Below are 18,863 nucleotides of genomic sequence, written 5' to 3'. Positions count from 1 at the left end.
TATCTGTTCCACTTACACTTGTAGCAGCACTTATTGGAGATGGGGAAAAAAATATCTATGTTCAGCTGCCCAATTAAGTAGTGTTGTTGCTATAGTTCTGAGTATCTGGTTTTGATTTGATACCTAAGATTGAAACTAAGTACTATGCAGGCTTTCTTACCAAAGGCTTGTGAACCAGGGATTGAAGCTTCAGAAGACCTGAATTCCAGTCTCTTCTGCAGTTAAGGGTTTTGTTTTGTGGGCACTGGGTAGTGCCATGGGTGGTGTGGTGTATTCCCTGGAGTGGTGTTAAAAGATAGCTGTTGTTTGAGTAGTAGAGGGGAAATTAGCTCAAGAGTTTGTAATATTACTTGAAAGAACAAGTTGATTCTGTAATATTATTCCTGCAGGGCACGACTTCAAATTTTTCTTCCTAATATCTCCTTTGCAATCATAGCATCTCTTGTCTGCTTCTACAGCCCCGCTCCATTTCCTACACAAGTAGTTTTATTTTGCTTTCTTTTGTTTTCTCTTTCTTAAGGAGGTCACAGATGTTCAGGAAGATGAGTGAAAACATAAAGTATCTTTTCTGTAATTCCAAATACTTTGATGGCTTCCTATATTGTGCTTATAGCAGTTACATTAAGACTGAGATCTATTAACTAGAAAAGATAATTTGATGCTAATTTTACTTGCATTTAACACGATTGAGTATTGTTAAGCTCCCTGAAATATTGAAATGATTCAAAGGTTAATATAAGATTACCCGCTGCCTTTCTTTAAAGATCCTGTGCCACTTTTCCTTATAGCTGTAATAGTTCTCTGGCAGGTCTATGTGCCAAGGTAGTTTCCATGACTAATACTGATGTTTGTTCTCTTGTTCATACCATTGCTTTGAGCCCTATGTTAATGTTTTGACTTGGACACCCGCTTAAGGACTATAATGCAACTGGCAAGTGTTTTAGTCCCTTGGCTTGTAAAGATTTCTGTATATAAGTCAGTTTGAATTGTGGAAGCTGCCACAAGCAAATCTTAAAGATAGCTGATAAGCCAAAATAAAATGGAATACTTAGGGGTGGAATTAGAGCTTTACTTGAGAGCTGAAACACAACTGCTAATGTCTAATATAACCCTTACTAAAGTCAGCAGTGCTGCACCCCTCTGCTAGTGTTTTGTTATTCTGGGTAAATGGTCTTTTTAAAAACCAAGTCTAGAACACTGTAGTTAAAGCCTCTTGCCCACCAATTATTCCACATTTTACCACTTGTTCTGCAAGCTGTGGCCTGGTTTCTGCAATAGCAGAATAATTACTGCTTGCAAATTTTGTGTATGTATTTGTGCATGTGTTTATAAAGCTGATTTTATTGACTGTAAAATACAGTCTTTCTGAACAATTGACTTGGATTTTCCAGACTTGTCTTCCTGCTGATTTTACTTGTGTTATTGCTGATGTTTCTCTGGCTTGACTGAGAATATTCCAAAATTTTCTTATTGTTGAAAAACTGAAAAATATAGAATGTTTTTTTGCTTGCTGCTTAACTTGTGAGTAAAACTTCAGTTGGTAACTGAACTGGGGGGTCTTGTGTACGTATGTGGCTTCTATGGAATGTCCTCAGCTTGTGTGAATGATCCACAAAGGTAACAGAAGTGTGATATTCCTGTAATCTGATACTACACATTTTCAGTGCAAAACAATGCACAGGACACAGTCATGATGAGAGGGAAAAGCCACTCAATTCAGTGTGATCTGCTTACAGTTCTTTGATACTGTAGTCTATTTGTAATGTTTTGACGGATAAAGATTTTCTTTATAGATCATTGAAACCACTTTAATCCAGTTTGTCACAAAATTGGGTGGCATTGTAGAATCTATTTCAGTAGGAAAGACAAAAATGAAACTTGACTGTGTCTATTTTATAGCTGGCATCTCCGATTCTAGGTTTTCAGAGTTCATAGACAGCAGTAAAAGGACTGTGGGAAAAAGCTTATTGATTGCTTTTGTGTTAAAATAAATGATGAAAAGCTATTACTGTCTGGCTGATGAGGTCTAGGGTATGGATAGCAATAATTTAGAGGAAATTATAGTTTCATTAGTGCTGATGTAGTCTCTGTGAAGGCTGTGTTTAACCATCCACACACCTTCATTATGTAAAACAGAGTCATAGCTGTCTCTGATCTTGTACTCTTATGGCACCAAAAGCTGAAATAAACTTATATATTCTCTTATTTGTCACCACTGTCTATATTGCTACTTTTTTTTTTTTAATTAATTGATTTGAGGAATTCATTTTTGCCACTTTTCTCTGGGTGCTTGAAATACACAAGGCTGGATGGACTGGAAAAAAGCTAGTATTAATGGTAGGGAGGAGCTCTGTACTGACTGTCCCAGTTTCCTGACTATCCTGTAAGTACTACACTAAATTGGCTCTAGCGGGACAAAGTCAGGAGACTAAAGATGTTTGTGTATTTGAGGCAGAAGGAAACAGTCACAAAAGGGTAGTGGAATTTTTTGTCCTGAGACCTGATGCAGTGACAGATGTTCCTGCTCAGGCAGGGGGCTAGACCGCATGATCTTAAAGGCCTCTTCCCACCCAAACTATTCTATGGTTCTATGATTTTAGGAACTGATGTGTTCTGGAGTGAGTTAATCTGATGCTTTCTATAATGTGAGAAGGGGCATGAAGAAGGGCAGAAGGGGAAAGGCATATGTGTCATGCCATCAAGTTTTTTTTCTGAGAAAACATGGACTCAGTGTTAAGGTAAAATGCATTGAAAGTGCCTATACTGTCAGATATTCTGTGAAAGAAATATAAGTGGGATTCAGGAAAAGACTCGACAAATTCATGGTGAAATAGGTTTTCCAGTAGCTGGTAGAACACGGTTGCACAAATGCATCTGCTGACATGGGTGATCTCTAAATCTGATGCCGGAGCTGCGGACACTGTGTGTTTATTGCCTTCTGTTGTAGATTACTGTAGGTTTGTGTAGGTTACACAAACACTTGCTACTGCTTCTTTTTAGAAAGCAGGGTATTTGAATTTATTTATTTATTTGGTTGGGTTTTTTTTACATTTTTTTCCCCTGACTATGGTTTGCATGCTCTTGTCTAGAGCGTGTGATGTACTCATGTAGTCTGCCCTGGTGCTTATTGTGAATCTTCCATGTTGTTGTTTATGAAGTCATATCAGGATAATTTGTACTTAGCTTTTAGTATCAATCACTGCCCAATCTTGTTTTTTATATGAAAGCAAAATCATGGTCATGCACTCCGACCTGTTTCACTTGTGAGTCTTTGTTCTGTTTGGATTTCTAATGTAGCAGGAGTAATTTTTAAGTTGTGTATTCAGGTTTTCGCTGTACTGCTGCATATAGGGAAAATTTGTGTGGTGGTCATCCTTGGTTGGAGTTGTGGAGGTTTTTTAGGGATATGTGTGTGTGTTGTATGTGTTTGACCAAAATATATTCTAACTGGAAAATGAGTCTGTGCTTTTAAGCTGTTCTGCAAAGGTGTTAAATAAGTGATGTATTTAATCGGTGAAGGGGAATAAAGATGGGTGGCACAACACTGTCAGGGTAGGTAACAAGCATTTTCCTTTCCCCTTTTCTCCACCCTTCCTTTAAGAAGAGTATAAGTTTCTGTGGTAACAGCTACAACATGGTCCCTAACTGGTGTGGGCACCAGAGCTGGACTCCTGACCTAGCACTGTGGGCTCTGCTGGATTACATGTATATCCTGTCTGGCAGGAGAGCGCAGTGGCAAGCGGGAATGTCACAGTCAGAGGTAATACTGCCACTGGGGAAGAGGCAGCAGCTGCAGCAGAAGCAGGAGGCTTGAAAAAGCTGCCTCCTCAAGGGGGAAAGCATGGGAAGTAGAAAACAATGAAGACAACATGACAAAAGGCAAAGCTACAGGACCAGAGGGTCTTCTCTTTGTATTTGTTTGCTAACTGTGTGTTAGTGTAATAGAATGGATACCCCTATAAATAGTAATTTCCTCTTGCCTATATCGTAACATGAAGCTTTCGCTCAGTTTTGTATTGTTTCTATACAGAATCATAGAATAGTTAGGGTTGGAAATGACCTTAAGATCATCTAGTTCTAACCCCCCTGCCATGGGCAGGGACACCTCACACTGAACCATATCACCCAAGGCTTCATCCAGCCTGGCCTTCAACACTGACAGGGGTGAAGCATTCACAACCTCCCTGGGCAACCCATTCCAATGCCTCACCACCCTCACGGTAAAGAATTTCTTCCTTATATACAATCTAAACTTCCCCTGTTTAAGTTTCAACCCATTACCCCTTGTCCTATCACTACAGTCCCTAATGAATAGTCCCTCCCCAGCATCCCTGTAGGCCCCCTTCAGATACTGGAAGGCTGCTACGGGGTCTCCATGCAGCCTTCTCTTCTCCAGGCTGAACAGCCCCAACTTTCTCAGCCTGTCTTCATATGGGAGGTGCTCCAGTCCCCTGATCATCCTCGTGGCCCTCCTATGGACTTGTTCCAACAGTTCCTTGTCCTTTTTATGTTGAGGACACCAGAACTGTGCACAATATTCCAAGTGAGGTCTAACGAGAGCAGAGTAGAGGGGCAGGATCACCTCCTTTGGCCTGCTGGTCATGTTCCTTTTGATGCAGCCCAGGATACGGTTGGCTTTCTGGGCTGTGAGTGCACACTGAAGCCGGCTCATGTTAATTTTTTCATCGACCAACACCCCCAAGTCCTTCTCTGCAGGGCTGCTCTGACTTTCCTTTTTGCCCAACCTGTAGCTGTGCCTGGGATTGCTCTGACCCAGGTGTAGGACCTTGCACTTGTCATGGTTAAACTTCATGAGGTTGGCATCAGCCCACCTCACAAGCGTGTCAAGGTCCCTCTGAATGGCATTCCTTCCCTCCAGCGTATCAACCGATATATAATTATAATAATTATATTATAATAATTATATATTACATATATAATTATATATAGTTATCTATATATTCAGGTCTATCTATATATGAATATAAAGGAGATATAAGAAATAGTGAACTGTTAAGCCATTCTTTTAAAGAGAACTGGCAAATCAAACCCAGTTAATAGAAGCAAAGACTTTGACCACTTCCCACATCTAAAAGCAAAAAATCCTTTAACAATTGCCAGTCTTTCTTTGCCAAAGAAGATTAATTGAAAAGGGAACCACATATTCCTGGATTATTTTTAAGTATGGGAAATACTTTAAGCCACAGAAAACCACATGGTAGGCCTTTCTTGAGTTTTTGCACAACGCTCAGAAAGAGAGTAGAGGATAGTCAATGCTTCAGTAGAGCAAAAAGGTACAGGTAGGAAGCACAGATGGTCACTTCCTGTTTCGCATGCCTGGGGCAGTGCAGCTTTCTCACAGATTTTGACCTAGACCATTGTATATTTTGCATGTCTGCAGTTCCAGAGGTGTCCTTTGTTTTGTGTGCCTGCTTGTACCCCAAGTGAATTTTCAGATTTTGGGGTTTTATTTCATTGTTACAGAAGTATCTGTTCAAAACCTCAGTATTTAGTGAGTTGTGTGTTTGGATTTTTATTTTTGTAAAGGTGTGTTTTTTATCCGTTCACCCTTCTGTTACTGATTTTAGACTTTCCCAAGAATTGTGAGCAGTAGAGCACACAGAAGGTTTGACAGAAGTGAGGGTCCCTTTGGGACAGGGGGTGTGGTGTCTCAGTAACTAATCACATTGCCGTAAGAATAGTTGGGAGCCAAGCTGAACCCCTCTGCAGATCACTGCTGGGCTTCTGAGAGAGACTTTTAGTAGCACCTGAAACTATTTTGGGATAAGGACAAAGGATGCTTTCTTTTTTGCTCAGGCCCTAACTGCTGTGCTTTTGAACTACAGGGGTGTAAAGAAGGGAGAGGGGTAGGAAGCAGTGTGAGTAAACACCTACTTTATGGTAGCCCTGTGAAAGGTGCCTTTTTAGTTGTGGTTTACATCTCTCTTGGACTCATTGAGATGTCTAAAGATCTCTCACAGGGAAAAAATGTCGGGGGATGCTTTCAGCGTGGAGCACCAATTTATTGAATTTATAAGCACAAATGTGCTTATGTTGCATTCTGTGCCACGGTGACATGTTACTGATCATGAACAGTCAGTATTAGTGGTCCCTTGGATGGGGCAAAAATCATTCTCTTTCACTGGCTTGAAGAAACTTCATATCATGTCCTTATGCCGCATCCCAGCAAACTTCTTCAAAGACTTTGTGCCTGAAGTGAGTCTGCACTAACAAGGAACCAGCTAAAGACAGCCATTCTGAATGCTAGCCTGTGATTCATTGTCACATGAGCTAGTTTGGTTTTGGGGGTGTGTGTCAGTGTGACATGCTGCCCATGGAGCTCTGTAACACTTAGTATTAGTAATGCTTTCCAGGTTTCCTAATAGTACTCAAATGACTTCCTTCTTAACTCCAGCTATATCACATTAAGAATATTCAAATGAGTCAGGTACATAATTTAAGTCCTCTTATCTGCAAAATATGGGAAGCACTGAGAGAAAGCAAATGATATTTAGTTTTAAAAGTGCTTGGAGGTGGAAAACAAAGTAACTGCTATATAGTATACTTATTATGAGATGGCTGTAAAAAGATTTTAATTATGGGAGTGACGAAGTCGTGTATGACCCAATAATTTTGATTTAAGTTAACTTAAGTTCATAGAACTAGTCTGCTGTGCAAGTCTCTGGACTAAAGACATGGTGGTTTTAGTATGTGTAGTTACGTTATTCATACTAAATGACAGTAACTACTGATCTTAGTAGTGTGATTTTAGTTACCCACTAATGGAAATTTTATTTAACTAGTTATCAATGCCTCTTCATCTGCTTTTTAGAGAAATTTATTAAAACTAACTCTATTTTTAAATAAACTTTACTTTAAAGTTCATAGGCTTGCACTGGTGACAGCTAAGGCATAGCTGCACCTCTTGTCAATGAGTTTTAAACTAATATTTGTCAATATATTCTAGTTATATATAGTTATATATGCATTGTGCAATTTGCATATTTGTGCACTTACAGTAAACAGTTGAGTATGAACCTCATGTGCACCCAAGGGAATAGGTTAATGAGAAGTCCTCATTGTATCAGATTTAATCTCTCTCAGATTCACTTATCTGCTAGCTAATCAAATTGAGAGAAAACAATCTTTTCTCTTAAAAAAAAATAGAAAAAAGGAAAAAAAAGGAGGTATTAAGCATGTGTTTTAAAGATAGACTTTGGTGACCTCTTTTTAGCTGCTTCAATGTTGTTCCTTCGGAAATGAAATAAAGTCCATAGTTTTTCATGTGTGTAAATTCCCCTCTCTCTCCATGAGTGGTAGCAGAGCTTCCGTTACTCTTCCATGGGCTTTTGCAAGCTGGGCTGTTGTCTTCCCGAACTTTTTGGGGCTGGTCAGGACTCTGACATCTTGCCTATTCTTTGCCCTGTCTCTGGCAGCAGTGGATAGAAAGCAGAGTCTGGTAGGTCAGATGTCATCCCTCCCCCATGCCTCATGTTACAAAGTTCGTAACAGTTACTATATACATTTCCCCAGAAGAGAGACTAGATTTCCTGTCCAGCCCCTACTTCTCCTTGTGTGATCCCTTCTCTTTGCTTAAAATGATCAATAACTACCATTTATGTGGCTGCTTATCTGAAAGAATTCCTTCTTGTGTTCTTTTGTAGCCATTTGTCTTAGTTTTCCAACCTATTATGTTGCTTTTATGAAAATTGCAAACTTTATTACTGGTCCCATTTGAATTTAAAATTTGTCATGTACTTATGTAAAGGGCATTATTAGTGGTTTTCCTGGATTGGGAAGAGTACACACAAGGCTGAGGAAAGGCTGGCAGATGGACAAACCAGGCTGGTGGGGAAAGTGGTTTGTTTCAAATGTGGGAAACTGAGCAGAAAATCCATCTTTTCTGCGAAGGCTTTTCTGGGGACAGAAGGTGCTGTTGTAGATGTAGTTCACGTGGAAGCCCAAGCAAGGGGGCAAGCTTTGAGTTCTGGGGGATGAAGTTAAAAGTAGAAATATAATCTATGCATGGAGTTCTTAGTCTGGTTATTCAGCTACTGTTATTTTTTGTTTCAATCATGTGTTGATGATCTGGGTGAATGAAATCTGTTTGCATCTTTAAGGAGCCTGCGATTACTTGCTAAGAGTATCGGGGATGGAGAAATGCAACTTCCTAGCCCAGCAGTTTAAAATTAAATAGTCAAAACAAAATAAATAGCATGTGCAAATCTTGGTCAACATGCTAAAAATGGGTTCCATTTAGATCTCAAATCCATATGTGTAAAACTTGCTTCTGCTCATCTCAAGAAGAAAAACACAGCAAAGTGTTGAAATAACTGGAGGAAAATAGTTGTTTTTATTGTTTTTGGCAATACCCCTTCTCTTCAACATCTGTAGTAGAAAGGATATCATTAGCTGCCCTATTCCAGAGGGCTGTCTCCTCAGTGAAAAACAGATATTCATAACAAAGGATTGTTTTGCAAGTGTGTTTCCCGTAACCCTTGGTATTTATCCTTCAAAGCAGCTCTGCAGTGCTGTGCTTCTACATAGCCTTGAATATGAGGACCACACGTGGCCAGTGGTAGAAAGGGCTGTAGGAAGCTGCGGTTTGGACCAATACAGAGGTTGAGAATGACCTCAGCTGCAGTGAATGACAAGTTGGCTGCTACATTCTGATTCATATTATCCGAATTGACAGGGCTGGATTTTTTCTCCTGCTGGGATGAAAGCATGCCAGCTGGGGATCACGTGGTGTGAGAGCTGTGAACAATAAAAGAAAGTTACTTGCGGTAACTTTTCATTTCAGTTAATCTTCTAAAAAATGTGCATTTTCACAGTTCAGAATTCACTCTAATATCTCTGTTTTCTAATCTGGAGTACAATATGTAGTTTATGCCATTCAAAAATAGATTTTAAATTATTCTAGTGAATTTTAATCTGTACCAAATTTGATAATGTTATCATGACAATTCTTTAATGTAGACTTTTTTGATCACTGCTCCGGTATCCTGTGTCATGTATTTACTTAATTCGAGGCAAAAATCTAAATATAGTTTATGCAATGAGACAGATTTAGAGCATTGTGCAGTATAAAGGCGAAATAGAACAATGTAGTAACTAGAGAAATTTACGAACTTGTCCTTTAACCTTGATACTGCTTTGATTTCAATAGTGACAAAACTTTCGTAGCAGCAGAGGCATTAGACAAAACAACTTACAGTGGTCCCTCCTCCTCCTTCTCCTCCTCCTTTCTCCAGCAGTTTGTAGGTTACATAAGCAGATTTCTTTGTTTTTCCTCTTTAATAGTGAACGGACTTCAGTCACTTCTCTAAGCGGACTGGTTTGCATGCTTACGTTTTTCCTCTCAAAACAGGTTTTCCTTCAAAGAGGAGGAGCATAAAGTAATTGAAAGACTCAGCATGTAAGCTGTTGGCATATACTGAACATCTGGTGAGAAGTCCTCTCTGGCAACTTATAGGTGTTGTAAATAGGACATATGTGAGCCTGTCATAGGGTTATTACCATTGTGAAATCAATTCCTCGGGCAGTGGTACTGGATTATATTTATAAACAATGACTTCTGAAACAGGTAAGATTGAATGGGATGTTTCTGTTAAACCTTAATTTCTTCAAAACCTGGGGGATATTTGTGTCCCGAGCCCCCAAGAGTTAAACTTTTTAGTCTGAAGCGAATAAACCGGTGAACATCCAGCTGCCTTGTGATGCAATACAGCTGGAATGCTGTGGTGCTTTTTTCTCCTATTCTCAGTAAATGAGCTTGCAGTCTCTTGAGCCGCTTGCCTGATGCATCTGCTACATCGAGAACTCTACTACTTCTGGCTTGTTTTGCTGCTGCTTTCACCAAATTGAGACTTTCTTAAAAGCATATCAGTTTTGTGTTGTTTGTATTTTGTGTTCCTGGCTTATTGAGCTCTGTTTATAGCTGCAAGTTTTCTCTAGGACATTTATAGAAGCAAGCATTGCCCCTAAGAATTATATCTCTCATAATTTTAGGAGTTGGTGCACACTTCTGACTTAGTCGGCTTTATTGTTGCAATAATCCATTTAACTGATGCTTACACTACATTTCATGTACAGAATTAGCTTCCAGAATTAAAGAATGTTTTCTTTTATTGCACCATCCAGTGAAAGATTTTTTTTTTTCCATTGCAAATATCCTTGTAACTGTCTTTTTAAGAATACTGTTAAAAGTGCTGCTTTACTTGAGTGTATTTTTCAGTTCTGAGAGAAGTTCAACTTGGGTAAGTTAAGCTAAGACTTGCCCAACCTGAACAGATTAATATAAGATAGTAAATACTCTGAATTAAGCTTTCCACACAGAAGTCATTGAAACAGATCTGTGGAAGGCTTAGATTCAGAGGGATGGACTTCCTCTGGAAAGCTCTCTGGGACTAATGTGAGGAAGGGAGTCACTGGCTGAGTGACTCTGAGAGATTTGCTAGAGAAATTTGGAGCAGATGCATGCAAATTGCTCTGCCCCAGCTCTCCTGACCTTAGTACTTGTGAACACCTGATTTTTTTTTCTTGGGTACAACAGATGCTTGTTTTAAAACAGTTCTTTTGGCTTATCTTTTTTATGATCAAGTTTGAAATTGCCTTTCTCCCTAGTTTTTGATAATCAGCCAGAAGGATGAGGATTTTGCTTTTCTTCCCACTCTTTATGTACCATTTTGCTGTATCCATAATCTACATGTGGATGTGGGAAACTTTTTCACTGATCTAGTTCTTAAGAGCTGTTTTCTAGGATCTGTAATGCATATGCTTTTCCTGTAAATGTAACATTAAACTCCTATGAATTTTCAGGAAGCTCAATGTGGTACTATTTTTGGTATTACAACTCATCTTCCCTCTTGCCCTTTGGCTTACTTTGCATTATTTCAGTTTGCAGAGGTCTACAGTATACTTGCATATAGTGGTGCATTCTGAATACTAAACATATTGGTGAAGGTGTGATCTTTGGGTTTTTTTGAGATCAAATATGTGAAGTACAAATATGTTTGTATGTGCTTTAAGGTGACATAGGTTACACTGTCATGATATTTTCCAGTCAATATATTTCCCAGACTACAGTTAGAAGCTGTATGAAAGCAGTTAATACAGGGGTAGACTATGGCACAAATACTTGGCTTGAAGGGTAAGAAGAGGTGAGATTCTACCAGTCTGTGGAATGGATATAGATATCTCCTAATGTCACCTTCTCAGAATGTTTTAGGAGACTTTAGGAGACCTATGGATATACAGACAGTGACAGTAGGCTTAGAAAAGGTGACAGTAAGTAGTTCCAGTCTGTGTTGATTTGAAATGGAGTTGACAAATATCGCTGGACACTCCTAAATAGTACCTGGGAAAAGCTGAAGCACTGTCTGCCACAAGTCTGAAACAGAAGGAAATCTTTCCAGTGCAGACTGCTGGGGTCTAGGTGAGAGGGGAATAGCACTCCTGAAGGGATGCTGCCTATCGGAAAGTATAAATTCACATGGCATTTTAATCATTGCTATCACAATGTGTGGTTGAGAGTGTGTCCAGGTGTCTGAGCATAGCAGTTTTCCAAAGTACTGAAGGTCTGTAACAAATATGGAAAACATGTAGAAAGGAGCTTTGATGTTTTTTTGAAGACTGGAACTCTAAATTTTTAATTTTTTTTTTTGGTAGTAATATTCCCTGCAGGTGGAAAGCATCACTGGAAAAACTGATTTCAAGCAATGTCATTTTGAGATGTTTAATGATACTGTGACCCAGAAGTCTTGTGACCCACCAGAGATTTAAGTGTTTTCATTAGTACTATCACTAGGCTTTGTTTTGTGACTGCAGCACTCCAAGTCTTATGTTAGTCTTTTGCATGGTAGGTGCTATATAAACAGACAGTCTAGTGGTTTATATTAGTGCTTACAAACCCAGTGAATTTGTTGAGTTTTTACTAAAAATTCAAAACAGTTACGGAATGCTCCTCTTCCCCATATCTCCCCCACTGCCCTGGGTTTATAGTTACTCCAAAACAAAAGGATGAAATTCTTTGAACAGTAAGAGTTCGGAAATTAAGTGCTTTTGCATTCCTTACAGTTTGACAGGCAATGACCTTGAGGAGGATAGGTAGTTAGGAAACACAATATTTCCTTTAGCTTGCCATAAAATATTTAACACTCTGTGAGGGCACTGGTTGCTTGTGAAAAATCCTTTGCAATCATGACCTGACATTTATCAAAGAAAGAAAGAAAAATAGAAAAAGAAGGGGAGGTAACAGCTGGGTTCAGTCGTGTAAGGTAGAGAGGGATTGCAATATTTCCCAACATTGTATTATAAAAGAAATGAAATGTTTAGCCTTAAACAAATATTATGTTTTAGGAGTAATTTCATAGATTTTATTTGCTGTTTTGGAAAACGTTCTTCCCAACATGCAAGGTATCCGCCTCTTTTAATGAATATTTTTATTCTCTTTTTTCTGACGCCAAAATGTGAAGCTGTAAGGAAAACAGTAAATACTGCATAGAAGCCAGCAACATTTTGTTGGGCTGCAGTTCCATGAACTGCTCGAGTGATCCAGTGGGCATTTGCTGCCAAAAGGTTGCCCAGTCCCTCACTAGGACTTTCCCAGACTTTCAGTCTCATCCACAAGCCAGTTCAACTCACACAGAACAGAACTCCATGGAGGAGGCAAAGCTTTCTTCTCTTGGTGGGGGGCTGTCTCACTCTGGGGTAGCTGTGGTTTGGGTTTCAGCAGCCTTTTTTTCCCTGTCCTGGGGCCTTCAAATGATTTCATTTTCAAAATGACTGTGAAGTCAAACATTGCACATCCTTCAGATGCGTTGCACAAACCTCGTGCTATTAATGTTTTTTTTTTCTTTTTCCTGAAATGTGGTCATCTCTGACAATTTAGGGATAAGATTTTTCCCCTTTTGTATTCCAGACAACTTGTATTTGCCTTCTTTCCATAAGGATGATAATGAACTGATGAGTTAGTGTGAAACGGTGATATCTTTCTTGTACCGTATGGACAAGATATAAAAGCAGGTCGACTTTAACAGGACTGGACAAGAAGGTTCCTTGAATGATTTCACAGAAAGGCCTTAAATGTACTTAAATCAGGCTCTTTGTGGCTATTCTTTTTCCTTCTTTCCCCCCCCCCCCCCCCCAACCAGGTCAAAAGCAGGAAGCACTTGAATTCTTGTGAAGTGTCCAGCTTTGGGTCCTTTATATTTCTGTCTTGGTGCAGTAAGCATTCCCAGGGAGCTGCTTGTTTTTCTGTGTTTGGTAGATGATGGTTGTTAATTGCTTGGCAGGGAGACTGAAGTGCTTGTGGAGCCTGACAGTGGGCTGCTTGCCCCTGGCTTGGCGGGGACCACAGGCATTCGCTACTGAGCAGCTGGAGTGCTCAGTGTTGTAAGGGGCAAGCAGCTGCATGTTTCTCTCCACCCTCACTTTGTTCTTTATGAAGTTCATAATTTTATAGTCCCTTGTAATCTTTCACATAACACGGAGTAGTGCCCAGTAGCCTGTTGTGATGCTATTCTGCAGTTAACACCCTGCAGCCTGTTCTTTATTTAGGGTATATTACTTCAAATTTCAAACCATGCTTTTTTAAAGAATAGTTTTCTGATTTTAATTCCCTGAACACACTTACTGTTTGCTCCAACCCCACTGAAGTGTTTCATCAAAATTAATGTTATCTAATGGCTACTTGCTTCTGGAAGGGGAGTTTTGTCTTTCCTCATTAATAAGTTTACATAGAACTCTAGTGCATCTAAGGTGAACAAATGCGTAAAACTGGCTGCTTTATTTCTTTGGCAGGGTTTCATTTCTGATGGCTTAACTTTCCCAGGCTGCATCCTGGGGTGAGATGCGATGCCAGTGCTGATGCACAGAAAGTGGTGGGAGCAGCAGCCAGGAGGAGGGTGAGGGGCATGGGTGGAATAACACATGTCCATGACAGCTGGTTGCTGGATGGGCTTTGGGTTGTCAGATGCTGGCTGGACACAGAGACTGCCTCAGCACTTGGATGGGGGAAGCAGTTTCCATCTATCAGCAGTAGTTTTATTGGCTGGTGTTGAAGATTTGACTTCTGTTTGGATTTTTGGCTGTTCTGCATTTTGGATATATTGAATTATGTATTTATAACTTTATACACTGAAAGCCTTCTAGAAATTTATATTTATACCACTTCTGCTCAGAGCTTTTGAAATAATAGGTCTGTTACAGTTTCAACCTTCTGTAATTAGATTTCCTCCCCTCTCCACTCCCTCCCTCTTGTGTCTAGAGAGGGGGGGATTTGGTTTGGGTTTGTTTTTTTTGGGTTTTGTTTTTTTTAGGGGAGGGTTTGTTTGATTGGGGGTTTTTAGCATGTTGTTTCTAGAGTTTCTTTCTCTTTGTCCTTTTATCAACAGAAGTGGCTGATTTCATGTCTCAGAGCATATGGATGTTTTCTAAAATAGCTGTTGAGGTGAATATGAAATAACTGCAAGATAACTGGGGAGAGCAGAAGATGAAAATGTCAGTGACTAACTTGTTAGTCTTCTGAACAGTGTATACTGAGCAAAATGGTGACATTTGCAGTTAGATCAAATTTATAAGTTTTTTGAAACCTGTTAGTATTTGTCTAAAAATTTAACCACGTTGTTATTTCATAATAGCTTAGCAAGTATGGAAGAGGTCAGTTGTGGTTTTCCTTCATGTAATCCTTGTAGCACAGGTATGCTCCTTAATATGAAGTTAGGCTGTGCTGCCCAGCATGGTGTCATGCTGTTTATCTTACACATGATAACAGGAAGAAAACAAATCATCATCTTAACACTTGACAAATAAAGCAAGACAAACACACAGGGCTCAGAGCCACAACCTTTTCTCAAAACAAGTGGTTCTTCTGTGATCAATGAATCTGCTTATACAAATTGGGTGTCTTATTTAGTAGATAGGAGCTCAGGACATTTAGAAAATGATGATTGTTATCTGTGCAAAATATACTGGTGTCAGTTAAAAACTTGGTGAAAAAACTTAACATAGTGTTAAGTAGAATAGCTGACAGGCTCACCTCACACAGGTCTACACAGAAAACTAAAAGGAAAAAATAGCTTGGGGAAAACTCGATGGAGGTACATCCTGTTCATTTTTTTTCTCATGCTAGGTTCATAATCAGAATGGATATTAATGCAATAGGAGCTCAGGAAACCTACACAAACCTTACTCAACCCCTTCACTCATCAAGTGCGTAGGAAGCTGTAAATAGCTTATGAGGTGTGGAGGAGAGGAAGTGACCCTTACATACAGGGCTCACCAATGTTCCACTGATCACAACAGGTGAAGAGATTGACGTACATAGTCAGGACACTCCTGTGACTTTGTGAAATACAGCCATTTGAGAAGCAGTTCCTGAGCTGAAAGCTACCTTCGTATGTTATAGCAAATGAAAGGAGGAATTACCTGAAGTTACAGGTGTAGAAATTAAATGACAATAGCAGGGTAGCTGGCTTTGGTTACAGGATTTATTTACACTGCCTTATCCTGGTTTGATGAAACTGCTGCTACTTACTGTACCCTTTTTCTTTCTCAGTATTTTTAGGTTTGTGGGTCGTTTGTTTTGGGGCTTTTTTGTGAGTTAACTTTGGGGCTCTTAACTACATGAAGCTCATGGTACATGACTTGTAGGGTCAGGAACTGTGCTCACCCTTAAGTCTTATATATAGATTTAATAAAAAGAAAAAAATATTGTCCACACTGAAAGAGATATTGACATTATTTTACAAAAAACAAGCCATGAAAAGTCTGTAAAAGGACACTATTGTGTATTTTCTGTTTCAACTTTGGGCTTGATAATACACGTTCAAAGGCCAAAGTGAAAATAAGGGTTTGAGGGAATGTTTTGTAATACAGGAACTAAGTCTGTGAAAGAGCGGTGCTTGGTTCCTGTAAACAGAACTCCTGGTACTCAGATATTTCCCTTCAATCATATGCCTTTCTGGAGATGTGGCTTGAATGTTGTTTGTTTCTGCTCATATAAGAAACCTCCATTATTCATTAACTAGCTGATGAGTGACCATCATCGGCAAAGCCATTGTCCCAGTATGTAAGAGCAGGTGACTCATAAGAACCTTAGTGTAAAAGATGCTGTGTTTTTGTGTTTTTGGCAGGGAACCTCAGTCATAAGCTACTACTTTAAAACCGCAAGCTGTGCATTGGCAGCCTGTTTGAAATCAGTGTTTTCCAGTTAAGGGAGACACTGCTGCGCTTCAGCTACTGTGCTGGGTACTTCTGCTTGCTCTTGCCCTCTGCATGGGGATCAGTAACAACAGGTTACTGGGGGTCCTGCCAGCTGAAGTAGCTGCTTAGTCAGTAGCAAGCACGAAGGCTTTCTGCATCCCCTCTGTAAAACGGGGAAAGAGGTATGAGGTGATTGCCACAGCAGCAATGGCCAGGAGTAAGGTTGTCATGTATTTTCTCCATGATTTGCAGCCTCCACCACCTGCGTGGTAAGCAGTGCTTTCTAATTCCACCCCTCTAGCCATCATCAGCCTGTCAGCTCCCCTAACACTGAGATGTCACAGCATCAATTTCATCACCTGTGAAAACTGGGAGATTAGTGGTGCTGCTGGGCTATAGATGACAGTATGAAAGCAGTGGCTGGCCCAGTAGGCAAGGGTGTAGGTGATGGTGACTCTAAGGGGGGGGGGTTGTTCTCAGAAGGATCAGATCTGTGCCTTTTTAATACAGTTTTAAGAAGCTGCCCACTGACCCTTTTTCTGTTTTATTTTGGACAACTAGCTAACATTTGTAGTCTATGCCACTTGGTTTTCTATCAAAATAACTGATTTTTAAAGAGTCCACATGCTGAAGGTGGTTATTTTACTTGCTTTGCCTTTCCTTTCCTCATGTGTGTCTTCATATTCCTAACTTCAGAATGTACCCTCTCTGATGAGGAGCATACTGCAATCAGTGCATGCTGCTTGGAGAAAACATAATTACTTCTAGGGAAATAAGTTTTGGGGCTCAGTTTGGGAAATAAGCCATGTGAAGTCGTGTATGATGCTTTTTATTGTACTGGAACAGCACCAGCAGGGCATGTTGTGCTAATCCAAAATTTAGACAAACGTTGAAAGATAATCCCATTAATACTGATTTATTCATTTTAGTAAGACTCACAGCAGATGTGCAGAACTGTTTGCATGGAAATAACTATTAGATCAGAGTCAAAAGAACGAACATTGCAACCAGACTGGGCAACGGACTAAGGCACACTGAGTCTGTCTGCTGTAGACAGTATTGGCAGGAGATTTGTAATGAATGTGAAATTCACCATTCACTTCTTTACTTTGCATGATACACACTCTGCTGAGACAGAGATCAGGAGATTATTGATAAATCTTACTTTGGTAATATTTCATTGCTTCCTCTTAAAGCTTAGGCTTCATAATCTTGAAGCACATCACTAATTTAAATGTGGTGCTATCCAGATCTTGGCAAACTGTAGCTCTTTAGAAGCAGTTACTATAAGCTGTATTTCAGTCTAAAAATGAAAGTTACTATGGGAAAGATGCATGGTTTCTTTCAACCAGAAAAACTGTAAAATGACACAACCTAAGAAAGGCAACTTTGAATGCTTGATTCCAGTGAATACCTGCAAACCAAGTGCAGTAATGTCTCATCTTAAACGCCACAGATATGGTTACATATCTACTTGGCACTGAGTTCTATCACCAACACCTGCATAACCTGCCTTAGTTTATTAGAAATTAAATGATTTCAGAAGTCAAAGTTGTTTCTCCTTTTAGAATATTTTTTTGTATATTGTGCATTGTTAAGCTAGCTGAAGTTTGTTTCAGTTCTCTTTCTGTATTACTGCTCTGTGTACTGTTGCAAGTGGTTGACATACTCAGTGTTATACATACCACAGTTTGGACCACAAATATGCATACCACACCTCTGCTCTGTGTTACAATATTAAGGTTTCATGTCTACCAAGTGGCTGAGTATTTTCTAGTTCTTGGCAAGTATTGCGTAGCAAGTGTTTGGTCTGCCAGTTTTAAGTTCAGTATTGTTTCATCTGTTGAACTTCTCCCTCAGATGTTGTGAGTGCATTCATAGGGATCATTGAACTAAAAGAGCAATACACTTTTCTGCTGTCTACAATTTGTACCTACCGTACTTACTTGATTTATTTTCTCTGTGCAATAAATGTTATGAAGTGAGGAAATGAAAGGAAAAATTAAAAGAAGGAAAAAAAAGTTATTTGGCTATTTGGTAATTCTAAGAATCATAGAATTAAGTAGGTTGGAAACACCTTTAAGATCAGCAAGTCTGACCATTACCCAGGACTGCCAAGTCCACCACTAAACCATGTCACTGAGGGCCTCATCTACACAGTTTTTTAACACTTCCAGGGACAGTGATTCCAGCACTTCCCTGGGCAGCCTGTGCCAATGCCTGAGCACCCTCCCTGTGAAAAAATTGTTCCTAATACCAAATATAAACCTCCCCTGGCACAGCTTGAAGCCATTTTCTCTTGCCCTATCACTTGTTATGTGGGAGATCAGCCACCTCCTCTGCCCATCCTTCTTTCAGGTAGTTGTAGAGAGTGATAAGGTCCTCCTCCCTAAGCCTTCTCTTCTCCAGATTAAACACCCTCAGTTCCCTCAGCCACTCCTCATCACAGTTGTGCTCCAGACCCTTCACCAGCTTCCTTGCCCTTCTCTGGACCTGCTCCATCACCTCAATGTCTCTCTTGTCGTGGGGGGCTCAGAGCTGAACACAGGATTCGAGGTGCAGCCTCAGCAGTGCCCAGTACAGGGGGATGATCACTGCCCTGGCCCTGCTGCCAAACTATTGCTGATATAGGCTAAGATGCCATTGGCCTTCTTGGC

At 39.9% G+C, this 18,863-nt stretch overlaps 1 protein-coding gene across 3 annotated transcripts in view; it reads left to right on the top strand.

Annotated features, from left to right (window-relative positions):
• The window catches only part of FGD4 (FYVE, RhoGEF and PH domain containing 4), a 105,331-nt gene that overhangs the window by 45,081 nt on the left and 41,387 nt on the right, over positions 1-18,863 (top strand). The window contains exon 1 of one of the 3 annotated variants that reach the window (XM_031044954.2): positions 9,371-9,586. The exons of 1 other annotated variant lie outside the window; for it this stretch is intronic. In XM_031044954.2, the coding sequence (XP_030900814.2) occupies positions 9,571-9,586 (16 nt within the window). In that variant the 5' untranslated portion in view covers positions 9,371-9,570. Of the gene's footprint in view, positions 1-9,370; positions 9,587-18,863 lie in introns of those variants that run through there. One more of the 3 variants, XM_031044955.2, reaches the window with a different exon arrangement.

The sequence above is a fragment of the Melopsittacus undulatus genome, chromosome 5, assembly GCF_012275295.1.
Source record: "Melopsittacus undulatus isolate bMelUnd1 chromosome 5, bMelUnd1.mat.Z, whole genome shotgun sequence".
Classification (NCBI taxonomy): Eukaryota; Metazoa; Chordata; class Aves; order Psittaciformes; family Psittaculidae; genus Melopsittacus; species Melopsittacus undulatus.
Note: the sequence above shows the minus strand (reverse complement) of the source record. Positions and strands in the feature narration are given on the sequence as shown.